This window comes from Apiospora hydei (assembly GCF_038363865.1).
Source record: "Apiospora hydei strain CBS 114990 chromosome Unknown utg000003l_segment0_segment0, whole genome shotgun sequence".
In the NCBI taxonomy this organism is placed as follows: Eukaryota; Fungi; Ascomycota; class Sordariomycetes; order Amphisphaeriales; family Apiosporaceae; genus Apiospora; species Apiospora hydei.
Window position 1 is genome coordinate 212,877 of NW_027117362.1, and position 16,372 is coordinate 229,248.

General features: G+C 54.0%; 3 protein-coding genes across 3 annotated transcripts; 2 read left to right on the top strand and 1 right to left on the bottom strand.

The window, feature by feature from the left end:
• Positions 1–1,118: 1,118 nt before the first annotated feature.
• Positions 1,119–4,935, bottom strand: PG997_001843 (uncharacterized protein; the record flags this gene model as incomplete). Its single annotated transcript, XM_066806158.1, has 4 exons — positions 4,772–4,935; positions 2,306–4,655; positions 1,558–2,255; positions 1,119–1,481 (listed from the first exon to the last, which is right to left on the bottom strand). The coding sequence occupies exons 1-4, from the start codon at positions 4,892–4,894 to the stop codon at positions 1,119–1,121; spliced, it is 3,534 nt and encodes a 1,177-aa protein (XP_066673454.1). The 5' UTR covers positions 4,895–4,935.
• A 5,307-nt stretch (positions 4,936–10,242) lies between these two features.
• On the top strand, positions 10,243–11,400 carry PG997_001844 (uncharacterized protein; the record flags this gene model as incomplete). The annotated part of the gene is made up of 5 exons (XM_066806159.1): positions 10,243–10,255; positions 10,336–10,475; positions 10,624–10,686; positions 10,734–11,132; positions 11,212–11,400. The coding sequence occupies 5 exons, from the start codon at positions 10,243–10,245 to the stop codon at positions 11,398–11,400; spliced, it is 804 nt and encodes a 267-aa protein (XP_066673455.1).
• Positions 11,401–13,026: 1,626 nt separating this feature from the next.
• On the top strand, positions 13,027–15,504 carry PG997_001845 (E3 ubiquitin-protein ligase hel2; the record flags this gene model as incomplete). The annotated part of the gene is made up of 1 exon (XM_066806160.1): positions 13,027–15,504. One exon carries the CDS (start codon positions 13,027–13,029, stop codon positions 15,502–15,504), a length of 2,478 nt encoding a protein of 825 aa, XP_066673456.1.
• Positions 15,505–16,372: the final 868 nt, after the last annotated feature.

Here is a 16,372-nt window from a genome sequence, read left to right on the forward strand (position 1 = left end):
ATATGTCTTCTTCGGCAACTAATCCCATGAGAACCATGATCATCAAAACCTTTTTCATTCTGGCGCCCCTATTTGCCTGATTGCAACATTCCTCACAGCTGGGGCGATACGTTTCTCCTGGTGTAACGGGGACGTCTTCGTGGCAAACCTATCCACTGCCGTCCTAATAAAAAGAAGCATGGGTGGTGGTGGTGGTAGGCTGATGATAATGCCTAATGCCAACCGTCACAGCCAACCTGATTACGATATCATCTTTCCCTACTTATGTACCTTGTATCACTGACATCTGGTGATGCAAACGACCCTAGCCAGTATCCTACGTTGAGTAGGCAATCTGATTTATCTATCACAGCAAGCACTGGTTCCACTATCTACCTAGGTAGCTAGCTACATACCTATCTACACCATCTCATGCATACACAATAACCCGGTCTACCCGAAGAATGAAATCCTACATCGTGACAAAGTCACGAGGAAGGGAAAAGACGTTGCAGCTGAAGAAAGGTATGGTGTTGCAACTAGCACCTACATAACCTACCTAAGTATTCTGTGCTTCTGTCAGGACCCCAGAGTAAAAAAAAATGCATCCAGCGGTTCAGAGAAATCGAGGATCCATGGCTGCTACATTCGTCACCACGATACGGTCCATGAAAGAAGGTAAAGTGTTACCTATCGGCGAGGATCAATCGACAATGCTGTAGACAATATAAACCGTATCCTGGAAGAAGAAGAAGAAGGGGGAGGGGGGCGGGGGAAAGACCAACCAGCAATTCCCCGGTCGAGAAGACCATGCCAACATATTTCAGTACCGTACTCTCAGGTAAGGAACAGTGGCACCGACCTGACTTAACTGACACGTCACGACAGTAGCCAAGTTTCCAGGGCATCATCTATTTGAGGCGTCCAGGTCAACAACTCGGGGTAAAGCCAAGTATGACCTTTCAAAGGGAACGAGTAATAGTCACCAGTATATGCAGTTGTAGCACACATTTGACAGCATCAATTGTCAAGACATGAGGTTGAAGAGAGTAGAGAACGCCATTCCTTTTCTGTATCCAACTACATAGAAAACCCACCGCTAGAACCACCGTTTTATTCCTTTCCTTCTCATCTGCTTCTTACGGCTTCATCGGCTCGAAATACTCCTTAAACCGTACCGCCTCCTGCAGATCCAGCACCCAAATAACCTCGTAGCACGTCGCCAACAGATCCGGGAACCGCCGGCTCCAGTACCCGAGGTATTCCTCATGGCTGGTCCCGACCGACTTCTTGAGCGCCTCCGACATGTCCTCGCGGTGGTTCCACTTGTTCCGCAGCGCCCGCAACAAATCCAACATGCGCGTTCCCGTGTACTTGCGCTGCTTGCCCAGGCTCTCGACAAAGTCCTTGGTCAGCAGCTTCAGGAAATCGCCCCGGCAAATCCGTGGCGCGTAGTGCTCCAGCGTCTGCAGGGCATCCGACGGCGGGTCGCGCACCTCCTTCTCGAAGTGGTCCGACACGTCGCAGAGGAAAAGCCAGGCGCTTCTTGGCGTCCCAGAAGAAAGGGTGCGCCATGACCTCGCGGATATTGGGGCGGTCCCGGGGTTCCGGAAGCAGCATGATTCTGATCAAATCCTTGGCCTCATAGGCGAAGTCGCCAAGGATATCCAGAGGCTGGAGGTTCAGCTGCCCCTTGCGGATATTGACCTCGCGCATGTAGCGGTCACCACAATCGAACGGATGACAACCCTTGGTGAGGACATAGAAGAAGACGAGACCCAGGCTGAAGATATCAATAGCTCTTGTGGCACGGCGGTTCGGCATGAGACCAGAGCTAACGAGCTGACTGGACTCGCTGTGGGAGCTTGACATGGATGCTGAGCCTTCTCTGGCATCGTCATCCAGCAACAGCTCAGGAGCTCGCCAGCCTGAAGTTCCAGCAGCGTGGGCGGTGGTAGCACCAAACGATGACTGAGCACCATCAAGCTTCTTGCAGAGACCAAAGTCGGAAACAACAAGCCTCGGGCGTCCGTCCTTCGTCATTGTAACCAAAATGTTTTGCGGCTTCAGATCGCGATGAACAATGCGCAGATTATGCAGATGACTCAAACCATTGGCAATCTGGAGAAGAACATTGGGTATGTCCATTTCACCGGCTCGGGCGAGATCTCTATGCATATGCGGTTTGTCCACAATATCAGCAAGAGATGCATGGCAACGCTCCAAAGCGATGTAAAGGAAAGCGTTCTCCTGGTGGAAAGCGTAGTATTGAATGACTAGACATATATTAGCGATCAAGTGAGGCAACAAGCCGCGTCAAACTTACCATTTGGATGATTGTCACTTTCAAGTAGAAGCTGTGTTTCTTGGTAGGCAATATCATAGAAGACCGCAAGCATCCGCTTGACAGCAACCTCTCGCATGTGAAAGGTTCCCGAGTAGACAACGGTACCATTGCTGCCCATGCCAAGCTGATCGTCCAGATTGACACGGAGACCATTGGTTGTCTCGAAACCTGTAGCGCTGATATCGCGAGGATCGTCAACAACTGACTTGACATTGGGCTGCAGATGAGTTTCTTGCGGGATATGCTTGATCTGGTTGATGTCTTCCTGAGTCGGGCCATGGTCGGAATGTTGAGATTTGTCATCTTGGCCCTGTGCTTGGTCTTGCTTCTTCTTCTTGTGCTTAGCCCCGCCCCTCGTGCCACGGTGAGTCTTCCTCTTCTTCTTCTCGGGCGACTCGGGTGCCGCTACAGGCTGCTGTGGATCAGCGCCTGCCTGTAGAGGGTTCTCCAGACCGCCATTCGGGGCAGCAACAGCTGCTTCCTCTGCGCCGACGGCCGCATCAGCTGGGTTGTTCTCATTGTTGACAGCTTGCGCCTCGCCGGCCACGGCCTGAGTTGGTGCATCCATGTTGGGCAACTGCGCGGCTCCCTCGGTGATGACCTTGTCAGACTTGACGGATGGGGTGATGGTGGGGGCCTCATATTTCGGGCTGTTCCGAATGACGTGGCTACCCTTGAGATACCAAATCGCAGCAGACATGACCAAGAGGAAGAGAATGGGGTTGGTGAAGAAGTCGCGGACTCTGGCATATGCATACTCTGGCAGAGTCTTCACTTTTTCAACAATGGTGGCCAGATCAGATCCGTCATCCGGAACCGTGGCAAGAGAAGCATTGTTCGAACCATCGTCGTCCGGGAACTCGGGTTCCTGAGGGAGAGCAGGCAGAGGCTGTGGCCAGGACATCCGGCCAGTCCCCTGGGCGCCGTGAATGCGGCCAAGTTGATGTTTCCCTACAAGGGCCTCGTTAACAAAGGCATCGTCGAAGCTCCAGGTATTATCGGAATCGGCCCAATCCTTCGACTGGACTTCGGCCACTGGAGCGTTGAGAACAAGGGGGTATGCAGCCCCTGACAGGGCATACCACCCGCCAGACTCGGTTCGGTTGAGGAAGATGCTAGAAGCTCGGGCCAAGGCATCCTCGTCATTGCGAGTGGGAGGAATGGGCTGGGGCAAGAGGACGAGCTCAGGATTGCTGCCCTGAGGAGCGTCACCCGGACGGGCCACATCAAACACACGCCCAACAGGTACGGAAAGTTGGAGAGACATGGTTGGCTCTGCACCATTTCCATCATATGTGAAGAGTTTGCCATTATGCCCAGTGGTGATGTAGCGACCGTTCTGGGTTGTGGTATACTGCCGATGAAGATCCTGGTCATAGGAGTTGGGTCCCCATTCGGTATATCGCAAGGTAGCCAACGCTCGGCCATCGTCCTGGCGATGGATGCTGACCGTGTACTCGGTGCGGCTCAGCGTGATAATACCGGTACTGGTGCATGCCTCGGAGCTGGAGTCGACTAAGCCATTAGGGCGGAAGCAGGTAGCGCCCTGGTCGACCTGAGAACCGCTTTGGCCGAACCATTTCAACACACGTCCTGTGGCTGCATCCACACTCACCATGGTCGTCTTCTTATCACCGGTGTAGACAACTGGGGGATCGGGGACAGCATAAGGCCCCAAGTCATCCACCAGCTGCTTCATCGTGAAACCTGTGGGGTTTAGCCCGGAGTTCGGTCCGGAAGGCTGCCACAGGTAGACGGGGCCATGTTGGGTGGGTTCCACGGCCCACACATGGTCATCGAGAGGATGGTAGCTGTAGTCCTCGAGGAGGGTGTTGTTGGGGCGATGATGAATCGTTTCTACGGCCGGCTGCTCGACTTCGAGGTGCCAGCGTTCGTCGCCACTTTCTTTATTAACGGCATATAAATGTCCATCGACGGTCGCCAGAAGAACATAGTCTTCCACTTCCCATCTCCCCAGACTCCGCGCATAATGCAGCGAGGACAAGCCGGCGCCGGCAAGGACGCTGGAAAGCTGTCTTGGAGAATTGGAGGCTCGAACGGGGGTATCCGGAGCCACAGTAGCGAGGGCGCTCGCATCGTAAGAGGGGTTGTTGTTTTTGTTGCCAGGATAGTCATTTGGCGTCGGGGGTTGTTTGCTCTGGTTTCGAGTTGGCTTCTTCACGCGGCTCGATTGAGCGACGTTCACGTCATTCTCCTGACCGTCGTACTCGGCTTGACGAGCGACGCGAGGCTGGTGCTGACGAGAGGCGGCATCTCCCCGGAGGATGTTGGCCACTGGGGGCTGTTGGTATTGCAATGATTGCTGTTTCTAAGCAACGGTTACGTTAGTATTGCGTTGGACTAGTTTGGGTTGCTGAACCATGACGGCATAGCCTCTCCATCAGGAAAGTAGAAAAGTTGACAAAAGCCGGAGCTATGACTTACTTGCTGCTGCTGAGCATCAACGAGCGTAAGCCACGGAAGCACAAAGACGGCCAGAGCGAAGAAGACCTTGGCCTTGCGCTGTTCAGCGACAAGCCGTCCTTCGCCAGGAGGCCGTCGCCACATGTTGGAACCGTCAATACTGATGTGGTTGAGAAAGGGCTACTCGGAGCCTTCGACTTGCCCAGCCCTAGGAAAGAGGAAGCTGGGAGACGATTTATCGGCGGCTATTCATTCAGCTGGGGGTGCGGGCGGGCGAAGGTATCGCGGCTGAAGGAGTAAGTTTTCGGTCTGAAGAGGGGTTTCGACGCGTGCGGTGGATCTGGGCTATCGCGATATGGCCGATGTCGATGGATGAGCAACGGAGAAAAAGCTCAGCCGTCAAGTGCTCAAGTCGATAAGAGAAAGGCTCGAGGAGAGGGATGGAAGCGAGGGAGCGGGTGAGACGCTGATAGCTGGACTGGCGTTGCTTTTGACGGAGGGGAGCTCGATCGAAGGCGCCCGACTCATTGAAAACCAGACCCCAATTGTTTCGGCGTCTTACGCGTTCCACTTGTGCCGTGTGGTCCAGAAGCCCGTGGAAATGGCGGTGCAGGTGGGTATATATTTATATATGAGCGAGTATATATCTACCAGGACGGATGCAGTGGTGTCGATACCCGGTAGGTCGTGGGAAAGAGTCGATGCAGCGAAGTCGCAGGCGTTGGCAGAGGGCGACGCAATTCGGGAAAAAGCAGGCAGCTATATTTTTCCCTAGTCGAAGTGTGCGGGCGGCCGATCCAAGTCTGGAAGTTCGGGCTAAGGTAAAACAGTTGGCGCGCTAGGACTGCTAGAATGTCGCGGGCTCAAGCAGGGCCCAAGCTCGACAAGCCGAAAGGGGGCGGCAATTGTTTGTCGAAAAGAGACCCGACAGTGTTACGCTGATGAGAGATGGATGGATGGTTGACACGGAGAGAGGGAATGACGATGACCAGAATAAAAGGTTGATGATGGTGTTGGTAGAAAACAGGAACAGGCTGTGCTGCTGTTGTGTTCACCTGGAGAGCAGGCTGCTGTATTCAAAGGCAAGGGGGCTGATCAATCAACCGGAGAGCACGGGTATATTTGCTGGAATTGAGCCCTGTGGTGGTGTTGCCATGGATGGGATTATTGTACAATTCCTCCCGGTGGCTGCATGTCAGATTCCGTCACTTGTCAGCTTGTCACGCCCAGCATTTTCCGATCGAGCGCATGTATTAGGAAGGATTTCCTGGTGTGCTACCGCCCTCTTGCATGTCTCACACCACCCTAGCTAGCTGCTGGTCTGGTTCAGGTCTGGCTGCTCTTGGTCTTGGTTTCGATGAGTGATGAGTGATGAGCATCAAGCAATGTCGCTAGAAGGGGGCGACCGGTTGATCTGCTGGATTGAACCAGCGCCCGGAGGATCCAGCAACCAGCAATGAAAAGGCGCCAGAAATGGGTCGACTGCACTGGTAGCTGCGGGCTGTTCCGATTTGGGGGGGCCTGTCGTGCTTGGGACAGTCTGGGGAGGGGGCCGGTTTTCGGGAAGAAACCCACTCAAATTCCAGTCGGGGTCGGGGTTGGTAGGCCAGTAGCAGACTTGGAGGGCCTGTACTTGTAGGGTTGGCTAAAACACATGCGCAGCCAAGGGCCAGCCAGATTCTGTAACTGCCCCCCAGGTACTTCTTCCATATAAAGTAGTAGCAGCCAGGCTACCTGACGTACGGAAGCCCAAGTCACTCTCATATGAGACACCAATCAGCCAGCCTATGATCGAGGTGTGGCAGGTAGGGCAAACCCTCCTGTGCCTTTCTGCCGCTGGCTTGTAGTTGCTTCCTACCCATACCATGATTTTACCAAATCCACGTTGATAAGCTCGTGCCGAATTCATGCAAGCCAATTGACACCTACGACAACCTCGAGATAGATCGCATGGCGCATTTCAGAAAGCCTCGCTTCGAATAAGGTTGACGGATGCCTAGCTCTAGGTCCCAGTATTCTAGACTCCAGCCTATCTAAGTGCATACGCAAAACATCTCTCTCATCGCGACAATACTTGGAGCGCAAAGCTTGGTCCCCCTTCCAAGGCAGCAATATTATATTTGAATCATGTTTCAACAGCGAAAACGGCGATACATAATTTCGTGATGTGACTGATGAATCAGCCCCGTGAAGGACCCCGCGAAGCATCGCCATCCACGTAAGCAGCAAAGTAGCGCGCCAGATAACCACATGACCCCAGCTTTGGATAGCCTAAGACCGTTGCCCGCAGTGCCGCTGATAGCCCCTTGACTATACCGCCGTAGATCTTTGCACGCGTCCAGCTGTCGGTGCAGATCGTCAAGGGGTCTCCACTAGATCCGAAGCCTCGCGCGACACATCACGACGGCGTAAGGCTCTGACTTCCTGGATCGCAAACAGGGGACTTGCTGTGCTGCGTGTGGAGATCTCGGAATCTGTCGTCCTACCCCATGCTGACCGAACCTGGCCGCTAGACCAGCGCCACCGCCGAACGAGCGGATAGTGTTCTCGTCTAGAGCGCTGCCCGGGCTCCCCTGCTTGACCCGCTCCGCCGCCACCGTTCACATGAACCTCGATCTCCTGGGGCCGAAGACCCGTTCCGCCCACGTGCGCAATATAGTGCGCTTGCCCGTAGAATCAAATGCCTGAGGGTGTGAGTATGCCTTTCCAAGCCTTCCTAGGCAACCCTGATAGTGCTGGATATCGTGTTCGCCGCTACCCGAACTTCAGCGCTATCCTCATTTCCTTCACTTTTCTGTGTTCTGGCTTGATATGAGGTGCCTCTTTGATATAGATATATCGCCACCTAGAAAGAACACAGCCGGTTTCTCAGTATATGGCACACATCGACGTGCCACAATATCGGCGATCCTTGCCCTGAGGTTGTGCCATATCCGATATCCATTGTTGGAAGGAGCCTGTGACTGAAGAGTTTACCGCGCGAATTGATGGAATAACTGTCGAGGACTAATGTTCTATTTCAGGGAATGGATCGTGTGTATGCCGGCTGGTATTCTCTCGTCCTGTGACAGCAGTGCCGGGGGGGCCTGGAATTGTAAGTTGAATGGTCGCTCCCCATCTAGGTCCTGAACCGAAGACGGAGGACACATTTCGTGTGTACTGGGAAATTCACGAAGCGGCGCTTGGTTAAGCAGAAAGCCGTTGGAGTGTGAGTGGTGTTAAGCCGTGGGTATATTAGCCTTCGAAAGAGCCAGAACATCGTAGACATAGCAATATGACATGAAATTTAGATTCAACGTACTTGCAGACGACAGAACTCTTGCATTTATTAAGCCATATGGTGGTCAATCACTACTACCTCATAGTTACCTATCGATATTGTCCTGAAAGAGGTTATCTTGTTAATCTGCATCCACTACTTCGCTGTGTACTTGACAAGGTAGATGGTCAAAAGAGACCTCGAGGGCATGTCTCATGGCTAGCTCAAAGGCGGCAAAATGGTCGATTACGAATCGATATGTGGTTGATAAACAGATACTGAAAAGTGCTGCAGACTGAAGAATATGGGACCAGAAGAGAATACATCGTGTCGCACCCAGGCCATTTTAGAAGTTTTATTGCTTCAAGAATCAGGTCTAAATAAAAATGAGGCAATGGCAGGCGGATAGGGAGCCGCCCCAAGTTCCAACGACGCAGAATTAAGGTTGCTTTAGTCGACTTGCAGCGGAGGATTATTAATTTTAGGCGCATCCGCTCTGGTGGGTAAGCTGGCAGGCCTCGGTCAGTGACAGGCCCCGGGCCCAGTTCTATGTTCGATATACCCAGAAAACCCTTCCATCAATTGACGACCTGTAACCGCCAGCTCGCATTTGGCATTTGCACCCACTCCGGAGTCAATCAGTCTTGGCCATATGGGATGAACTGGCCAGGCCTTCTGCCTCTATACTGTCCTCGTGGCTCGTGGCGCACCGGAAGCAGCTGTCATATGATTTGCGGCTGGATACATTTATCCGGCACATAGAAACCGGGTGGACATGCAAGCCCCCCTGGAACAAGCACCCAACTGCCATGGCCATTGGCCACGTAAGTACCTACCGATGCAGCCGCTTTGTTATCATGGCTTTATCTGCCACTCAGGAATGCCAACATTCCTGAACTTCTGTGACATCGTGGGCTGCTGGCAGGCAGAAGCGGGCGCCTATGTTTTGGATATAGCACAGTTTCATTGTGGCCCACGAGTCGTGACCTGACTCTAGTACCTGACCGGCGCAGCCAACCGTTCGCCCATTGTTCTCTTTTCGGGGCTGTCATTTTCCCTCTCCTCGCCCTGTATGACAATCCACCTGACCGATATCACACCACCCTGCTTGCGTGCATCAGTATATGGAGGTATCGACAGGTAGGCGTGCATCTATCTACATATACCTGAAGCATTCAATCAATTGCAGTCGAAGCCCGTCGGCAAGGTGGTACTGCCCGGCCACCCGTGTTTTTTTATTTTATTTTATTTTATTTTAGCTAAGCACACCATCGCAGTTGCGTTGCGGTGCGTTACATTGCGGTGTCATTACGTACCGTTGCCCGCCTCCACATACCCTCCCCAGTGCCATCAAATCATACCATGCCATCAAACCCATTAACCAGGTGATGGCCGATTTGTTTAGCAAGCAAGCAAGCAAAGTCAACGGTCAACCTCTAGACCTCTCCTGCCCTGCCACCAGAAGACTCCTCCCGAGACTGACTGACTCCACGCCGCCAACGATTCCGGACCATCAACCTACCACTCTCTGTTTGACAAGAGTTTGGGGACGACGGACGACTAGTTGCTAGGCAGTTAGTTGAGGAATTGGTTTGAACGATAGGCCATCCCATTATCCACAATTCGCGGCTTCGTGAGCTAGCAAGTAGGACGGCGGACCTCCCGAGACCAAACAATCATACTTTACTTAGCTGGGTAACGAATCATCTTCAACGGCGCTGCTTTTCGGGGGAGGGCATTGACTACACGCGACAACAACCAACAATCCGCTGCCTGTGAGGGCCAAGAACAAGAGCAACAACAAGAATTGTCACCGCCTATCGACAGTCCCACCAGAGAAACATTTGCCTTGTGCCTTTTATTTTTATTTTTTATCTTTCCTATCTTCCGCCTCGCTGCCGCCGCCATGCTTTGATACCGAATTGCGACACAAAAACAAACAATTTCTTAGTAGTAGCCCATCTACATCACAGACAAAGCCGAAGCAGCAGCAGCAGCAACCGCAGCAGCAGCTCCAAGCTACGTCGATACCCACCTTGCGCGCAACTGGCGACCCTCCCAAGCTTTCCCCCAGTCACGTCAACATCCCAAAGTCCATCCTCCCGCCAGACGGTTTCATCTTTCGCGCCGTTTGCGTGCAATTGGAACTCTTGAGTTGCATCGCGCCAATCCGATAGTGCCTGTACCTTCCTACGCCATCGGACTTACTGGGGCTTGGCTGCGGGTGACAACAATGTCGGCACCTTGTATGTTTACCTCCGGGGGTTGATTTTTGGATCGTCATATTGTGCTCTTACTGACTAGTGCTCTTTTGCTTTGCTTGCAGTATCCTCCTCGGAGGAGACACTGTACACCAGGTACATCGATGAGATCCTTCACAGCGTGGACCTGGAGACGGTCACTCGCAAGAAGATCCGGGCCGAGTTGGAAGACAAGCTGGGTGGGAAGGACCTCAGCAGCCAGAAGGTAAGCACATATAAAAGAAGCAGGCAGGCGCGCCAGTAAACCCCAGCAAGCACCTGCTTTCCCTGAAGGCGCGTTTTGTGGCGCGCATTTTTTTTCTTCTTGCTCCTCTCCGAACACACGCGCTTACTAGTCTCTGTCGCACAACTAGGCGGCCATAAAAAATCTCATCGAGGCCCGATTCGACGCCCTCACGTCCTCGGAACCGGTCGACGTCAAAGACGAAGAAGACCCGGCCGCGACGGACTCGGCCTCCCCCAGCCGACCCCGAAGCGCCAGGCGAACGGATACGGCGACGAGGACGAGGATGGAGACGCCAACGGCGGCGAGATCGAGGTCTCCACACAGCCGCCTAAGAAGAAGCAGCGCAAGGCCGAGAAGAGCGAGGATACGGAGGACTCGGACGCCAAGCTGGCCGCGATACTGCAGGCGCAGGAGAACCAGATGAGCGGGCGGGCCACGCGCGGCGGCGGCTCCAAGGCCAAGCCGATCAAGAAGAAGCCGCGCAAGAAGAGCTCTAACAAGGTCCGACGCGAGGACGACAGTGACGTCGACGGTAGTGAGGAATCGACGAACAAGCCCCGCAAGGCGGGAGGCGGCTTCCAGAAGCCTTTTAACTTGAGTGCACCTCTGGCCGAGGTTTGTGGTGGCGAGGCAAGGGTAAGAAGAGCCCCAATCCTACATGGCCGCGTTCTCCCTTTCTTGTTGAACGTATGCTGATCTTTTCTGGTTGTCACAGTTGCCGCGACCTCAGGTGGTCAAGAAACTATGGGAGCACATCAAGGCCAACGAACTCCAGGACCCCAGCGACAAGCGCCAGATCCTCTGCGACGAAAAGATGTACGCCGTCTTTAAGCAAGCCAAGGTGGACATGTTCCAGATGAACAAGCTCGTGGGCAACCATCTGTACCCCGTGGAAGAAGAGTAACTTCGGCTTTCCCGGCGTAGATGGTGAGAAGGCGGACGCGTCGTCATATTGCATGGGTGTGTTTCTACGATTATGGCACGGCACGGGCTGGGGTTGTTTCTTCGTGGAATTTGAACGAACGGCTCGGTATTCAGTGCGTATTGGCGTCTTGGGTTCCCTGGGGCAAGTGGACTGCTCTTTGACTCTTCGGTGGCGGTTGTGGGCATTGGCGCCGCAGCGGCGATAGGATATCGTGGTGGTTTTTTCTCGTTATTCTCTCTGCATACTGCACGCCCACCTTGGCCCCCATTTGGCCGCCACTCTGCCCGCCCTGGGTTGGGCACATCTGGGCGCTGCAGCAGACGGTGGTTGGCTAGATTATTATTGTTATGATCTTACCTAGCAAGAGAAAGAGTGAGAGAGAGCGCGTCTACTGAGGGGATAGATACATTATTATTATGTAGCCATCTATCTCTCTACTAAAGTACTCTTACGTACCACATGGGGCCTTTTTCCGGGCTGCAAGGCGAAGCGGTCTGCCCTATCTTATGCAGTACTTCTTAGCAGTTACATGAAATTACACCTATGATATGGCAGCGGATCTTTCTGAGCAGGCGAAATGGATTTACCCCGGAGCAGCAGCTGTGTTCGTCACGCAGCTTGAGTGAATACATGACAGTTATTCTTGGAGTGATACAACCCAATGGCAACAATCCTCAGTGGTGATATGGGTAAGGGGTTGAAGATATTCTTCGCCTCATGGAGTTATATTAGACGCAAAAGTTCGCTCATGAGCTATCGCCCTGGTAAAGCCACATCAATAAACAGCTTGCTACCTGCACTTGCCCATTGTTTCGGGAGAGCAGGTTAGTCAGAGGTATCCCGCAACCCCAGATCACCGAGCAAAGTAGAGCGACGGCGCATTTGATCTAATATGCAAGACCGGAGGCGGGGTCGTCTGAGGTATAGGAGAGTGCCCCGCATCGCTGCTATCAAATCAAATCAACCACGCCGGATCTTGGGAGGAGGGCATTTGTCTGGGTAGAAGGCTGAGATTTCTACGAGATTGGTATTGGGGTTTTCAAGTCAATCATTATGATTCATTTTTCGAACCCTGCGGTTTGGCAAGCTGGTCAGCTTAGGTAATCCGGCAGTCCCTCCTGTAGATACAGTCACCACGCTTTTTTGGCCAGGATTGATTTTCGGCGTGTGTCATTCTGGAAAAGTGCTTCCCGTCCCAGTCCAAGCTATTGTATTCTCGGTCACCACCGTCCTCGCCTCCCCCACCAAGCCCACCTTACCACCTGCTTCCTGGCCAAGCTCCACCAGCAACGGGAGAGTCGACAGACACTGCCTTTCCACCATTTTGACCTTGCTGTTACTAATTAACGACGGCCGATCTCTTCCTCACTGGCACAACTTTCGACACCATATCGTCCTTCAACTCTTCTTGCTGGGCCAAGCCAGCAACAGCAACAGCAACTGCTCACCTCGCCCCGCCAATTGGCCTTTACGTCACCGATCGCACTGAAGCTCTCCCAAGCCTTATCTGCTGGTAATTTCTACCTGGTGCCACCATTACTCCAACCAACCCACTCTCGATCGGCAAACACCAGCCCTACCGAACCACAAGAATTCTCCCAAGTCATGTCTTCCGGAGGGGCTGCCGACACCAACGGCCCGTCCTCTGCGCCCGCACGTCCTAGAGGCGACGGCCAGGGCAGAGAACGAGGCAGAGGTCGCGGACGCGGCAACCAGAACCAGGCGGGCGGAAGAGGTGGCAGATCCCAGAGAGGCAGAGGACGCGGCGGCCAAGGGGGCCAAGGGGGCCAAGGAGGAGCTGCCCAGCAGCAGTCGGCAGCCAAAGGTGCAGGCGACGATTCCTCGGCAGCACCTGCGCAAGCGAAGAAGGTCATCGGCGCGGCCGCCCCCTCAGGAGACGCTGATGGCGACGACGTTGAGGCCGAGGTCTGCTTTATCTGCGCCAGCCCTGTGGTCCACCAATCTGTGGCGCCTTGCAACCACCGGACATGTCACATCTGTTCCTTGCGCATGAGGGCCCTCTACAAGAACAAGGAGTGCGCTCACTGCCGCACTGCCTCCCAATACGTCATCTTCACCGACGACGCCACGAAGCGCTACGAGGACTACTCAGCCGATGCGCCCGATATCACAAGTGTCGACGACAACATTGGTATCCGCTATGCCAAGGAGGACATCGTCGGGGATACCGTTCTACTGCTTAGGTACAATTGCCCAGATGTCGACTGCGACTTTGCTGGCTTAGGCTGGCCCGACCTTCATCGCCACGTCCGAAGCGCCCACAACAAGAAGATGTGCGACTTGTGTACCCGCAACAAGAAGGTGTTCACCCACGAACACGATCTCTTCACAGATAAGGAGCTGGAAAAGCACATGCGAAACGGAGACGATCGGCCAGGTGCGATTGATCAGACAGGCTTCCGGGGCCATCCCCTCTGCGCTTTCTGCGGTTCGCGCTTCTACGACGATGACAAGCTCTACGAACACTGTCGCAACAAACACGAGCGGTGTTTCCTGTGCGACCGACAGGATCCGAGACAACCTCACTACTACATGGATTACCCTGCTCTGGAAAAGCATTTCCAGAAGGATCACTACCTCTGCTCCGATCGCGAATGTCAAGAGAAGAAATTCGTGGTCTTTGCGTCTGAGCTGGACCTGAAGGCCCACCAGCTGAGTGAGCATGGAAGCACATTGTCCAAGGATGTGCGACGCGACGCAAGACTTGTCGATATGGCTGGCTTTGACTTCCGACAACCCTACCAGCAGGAACGCCGTGGAGGGGGCGACAGAGGGGGTGATAGGGAGGGCGGCCGGGGTGGCAGGGGCAGGAGAGGTCGTGACCCCAATGCCGAACCGATACCAGCAAGCTCTGCGCAGCCGTTGCGCCGCGACGAGCTGGCTTTCCAACGTCAAATGGCTATCCACTCATCGCAGTCGGTATCTACCCGCACATTTGGCGGACAGCTGTCCTCCAGTACCGCAGGTCCATCTACCACGTCCTCCCGCAATGCACCGGCGGGACAGCGCAATGGCGCCTCGACATCCAACAACGCCGCGCCAGCTGCAGAGGCCGTTCCGACTGCTGGTATGGAAGGTCTTAGTGTGACCGACCCCAATCTGACACCCGAGGAGCGCGCTCGCCTTGTGCGCCATGCATCAGTTGTCGAGCGTGCCTCGAATCTTCTACAAAACGACGCGAGCAAGATGGCGACTTTCAGAGCTAAGATCTCTGCCTATCGCCAAGGCTCAATAACGCCAACGGCACTTGTTGAGTCTTTCTTTACCTTATTTTCTGAGACCTCGTCCACGGCGCTCGGTACACTTGTCCGCGAGGTTGCGGACCTGTTTGAAGACAAGGACAAAGCGCAAAGACTGCGCAATGCATGGAATGACTGGCGCGCTATCAATGAAGATTACCCAACACTTCCCAACCTGTCGGGAATGCATGGTGCTACGACGCAAAGCAGTGGCTGGGCCGCGGCTGCATCGAGTTCTGCCACTGCTGCTGCGTCCAACATGCCTACTGGGCGTCATACTACACGCGTGCTCAAGCTCAAGAACATGACGCAGCAGTCGCAGAGGTCAAACTCGCAGCAGTCCAACAGCTGGGCCGCATCGGCCGGGTCGACCGCCTCGCGGCCGCCCCCTACCGTTTCGTTCCCTTCTCTACCCCCGGCTCGCACTTCCACCCCCAAGGGCTCAAAGGGACCCAAACCTACGCCCGCATCGTCCTCATCTTCTGCAGCGACATCGGCCTCGCTATGGGGACCCAGCAGCCACAGCCAGCCGTCGTCAAGTAGCAACAACAACAACACCATTCACAGGGCCCCGAAGCCGGCAGCCAGTGGACCCGAATTCCCCGCCCTGCCGGCGGCGCCGAAACCCTTGACGACGATCTTCGGGTACGGCCGGGGCGCCGTGCGCCGCGATGTGGGCGGGTCGCGGGATACGGGCTTCAACTGGAACGGACGCTCTGGTGGGGATGCGGCGGGGGCCGATGCAGAGGTCGAGGAGGCGGATGCCACCGATGCAAAGGGGAAGAAGAAGAAGCAGAAGAAGGTGTTGGTGCAGTGGGGTTAGGTATGTGACAAGAGAGAAAGAGAAGAAGAAACAAAAAAGGGAAAGCAGATCGATGAAGGGCTGTTAACGACAGGAAGGTAAAAGAGATGAATCATAGAAACACAACGGATGATCCTTCGTTTGCCTGGTCGTGTACACTTGGGGTGGTCACGTACAATCAGGTAGTCTGTATCTACATGAATCCAATGGCTGATCAGCTCATTATTTTCCGCTTCATTAGAAGCGCATATCGAAATCAGTGCCGGTCCAGTGTATGACATTTGCCATCTTGCTGAACGTTTCCTCGAAGCCACCAACTTGGTCTGCTGCCAGTTATCTGCTTCGGTGTGATATCTACACAGCCATCTCTCTCTCGAATGATCTAGAAACGTTGGAGCTGTCGGTCATTCCGCGGAAGTCGTTGGACAGCAGGTTCATCCGCTTCATGGGTGATGCCGGTATGTGTAACTATTTCTGTTTCCGGGTTCGCCGTCGATTCATGTAAGTGGGTTATCCCGGGTTTCGATCCGCGTCCCAGAATAGAGGATTATGACGAGGTAGTTTAATCTACGTATTTATCTCAGCCCTTGATGTTCCTGGGGCTTTAAGCTTTCTGCTGGCTTGGCAATCCTTGGCAGGGACTGGTCAGAGGTGTGTCAGTGGCGGTCCAGACCTAGGTTTCGAGATGATTACTTCCAACTTTTATTTGACGAGGGCTGGTCGAGGTTTCAGGAAATTGGATATGCGGCTTCCTCAACCATTGGCTTCTTAATGCCTTTGGTAGTAGGAGGACGAGGGCGGGAGTGAAATCCGTTACTTGAAGGAAAGTAATAAGATACTAGTAAGATATATGGTGTATTGATTGCTAGATGCCCTCTTCCAAGCGCGT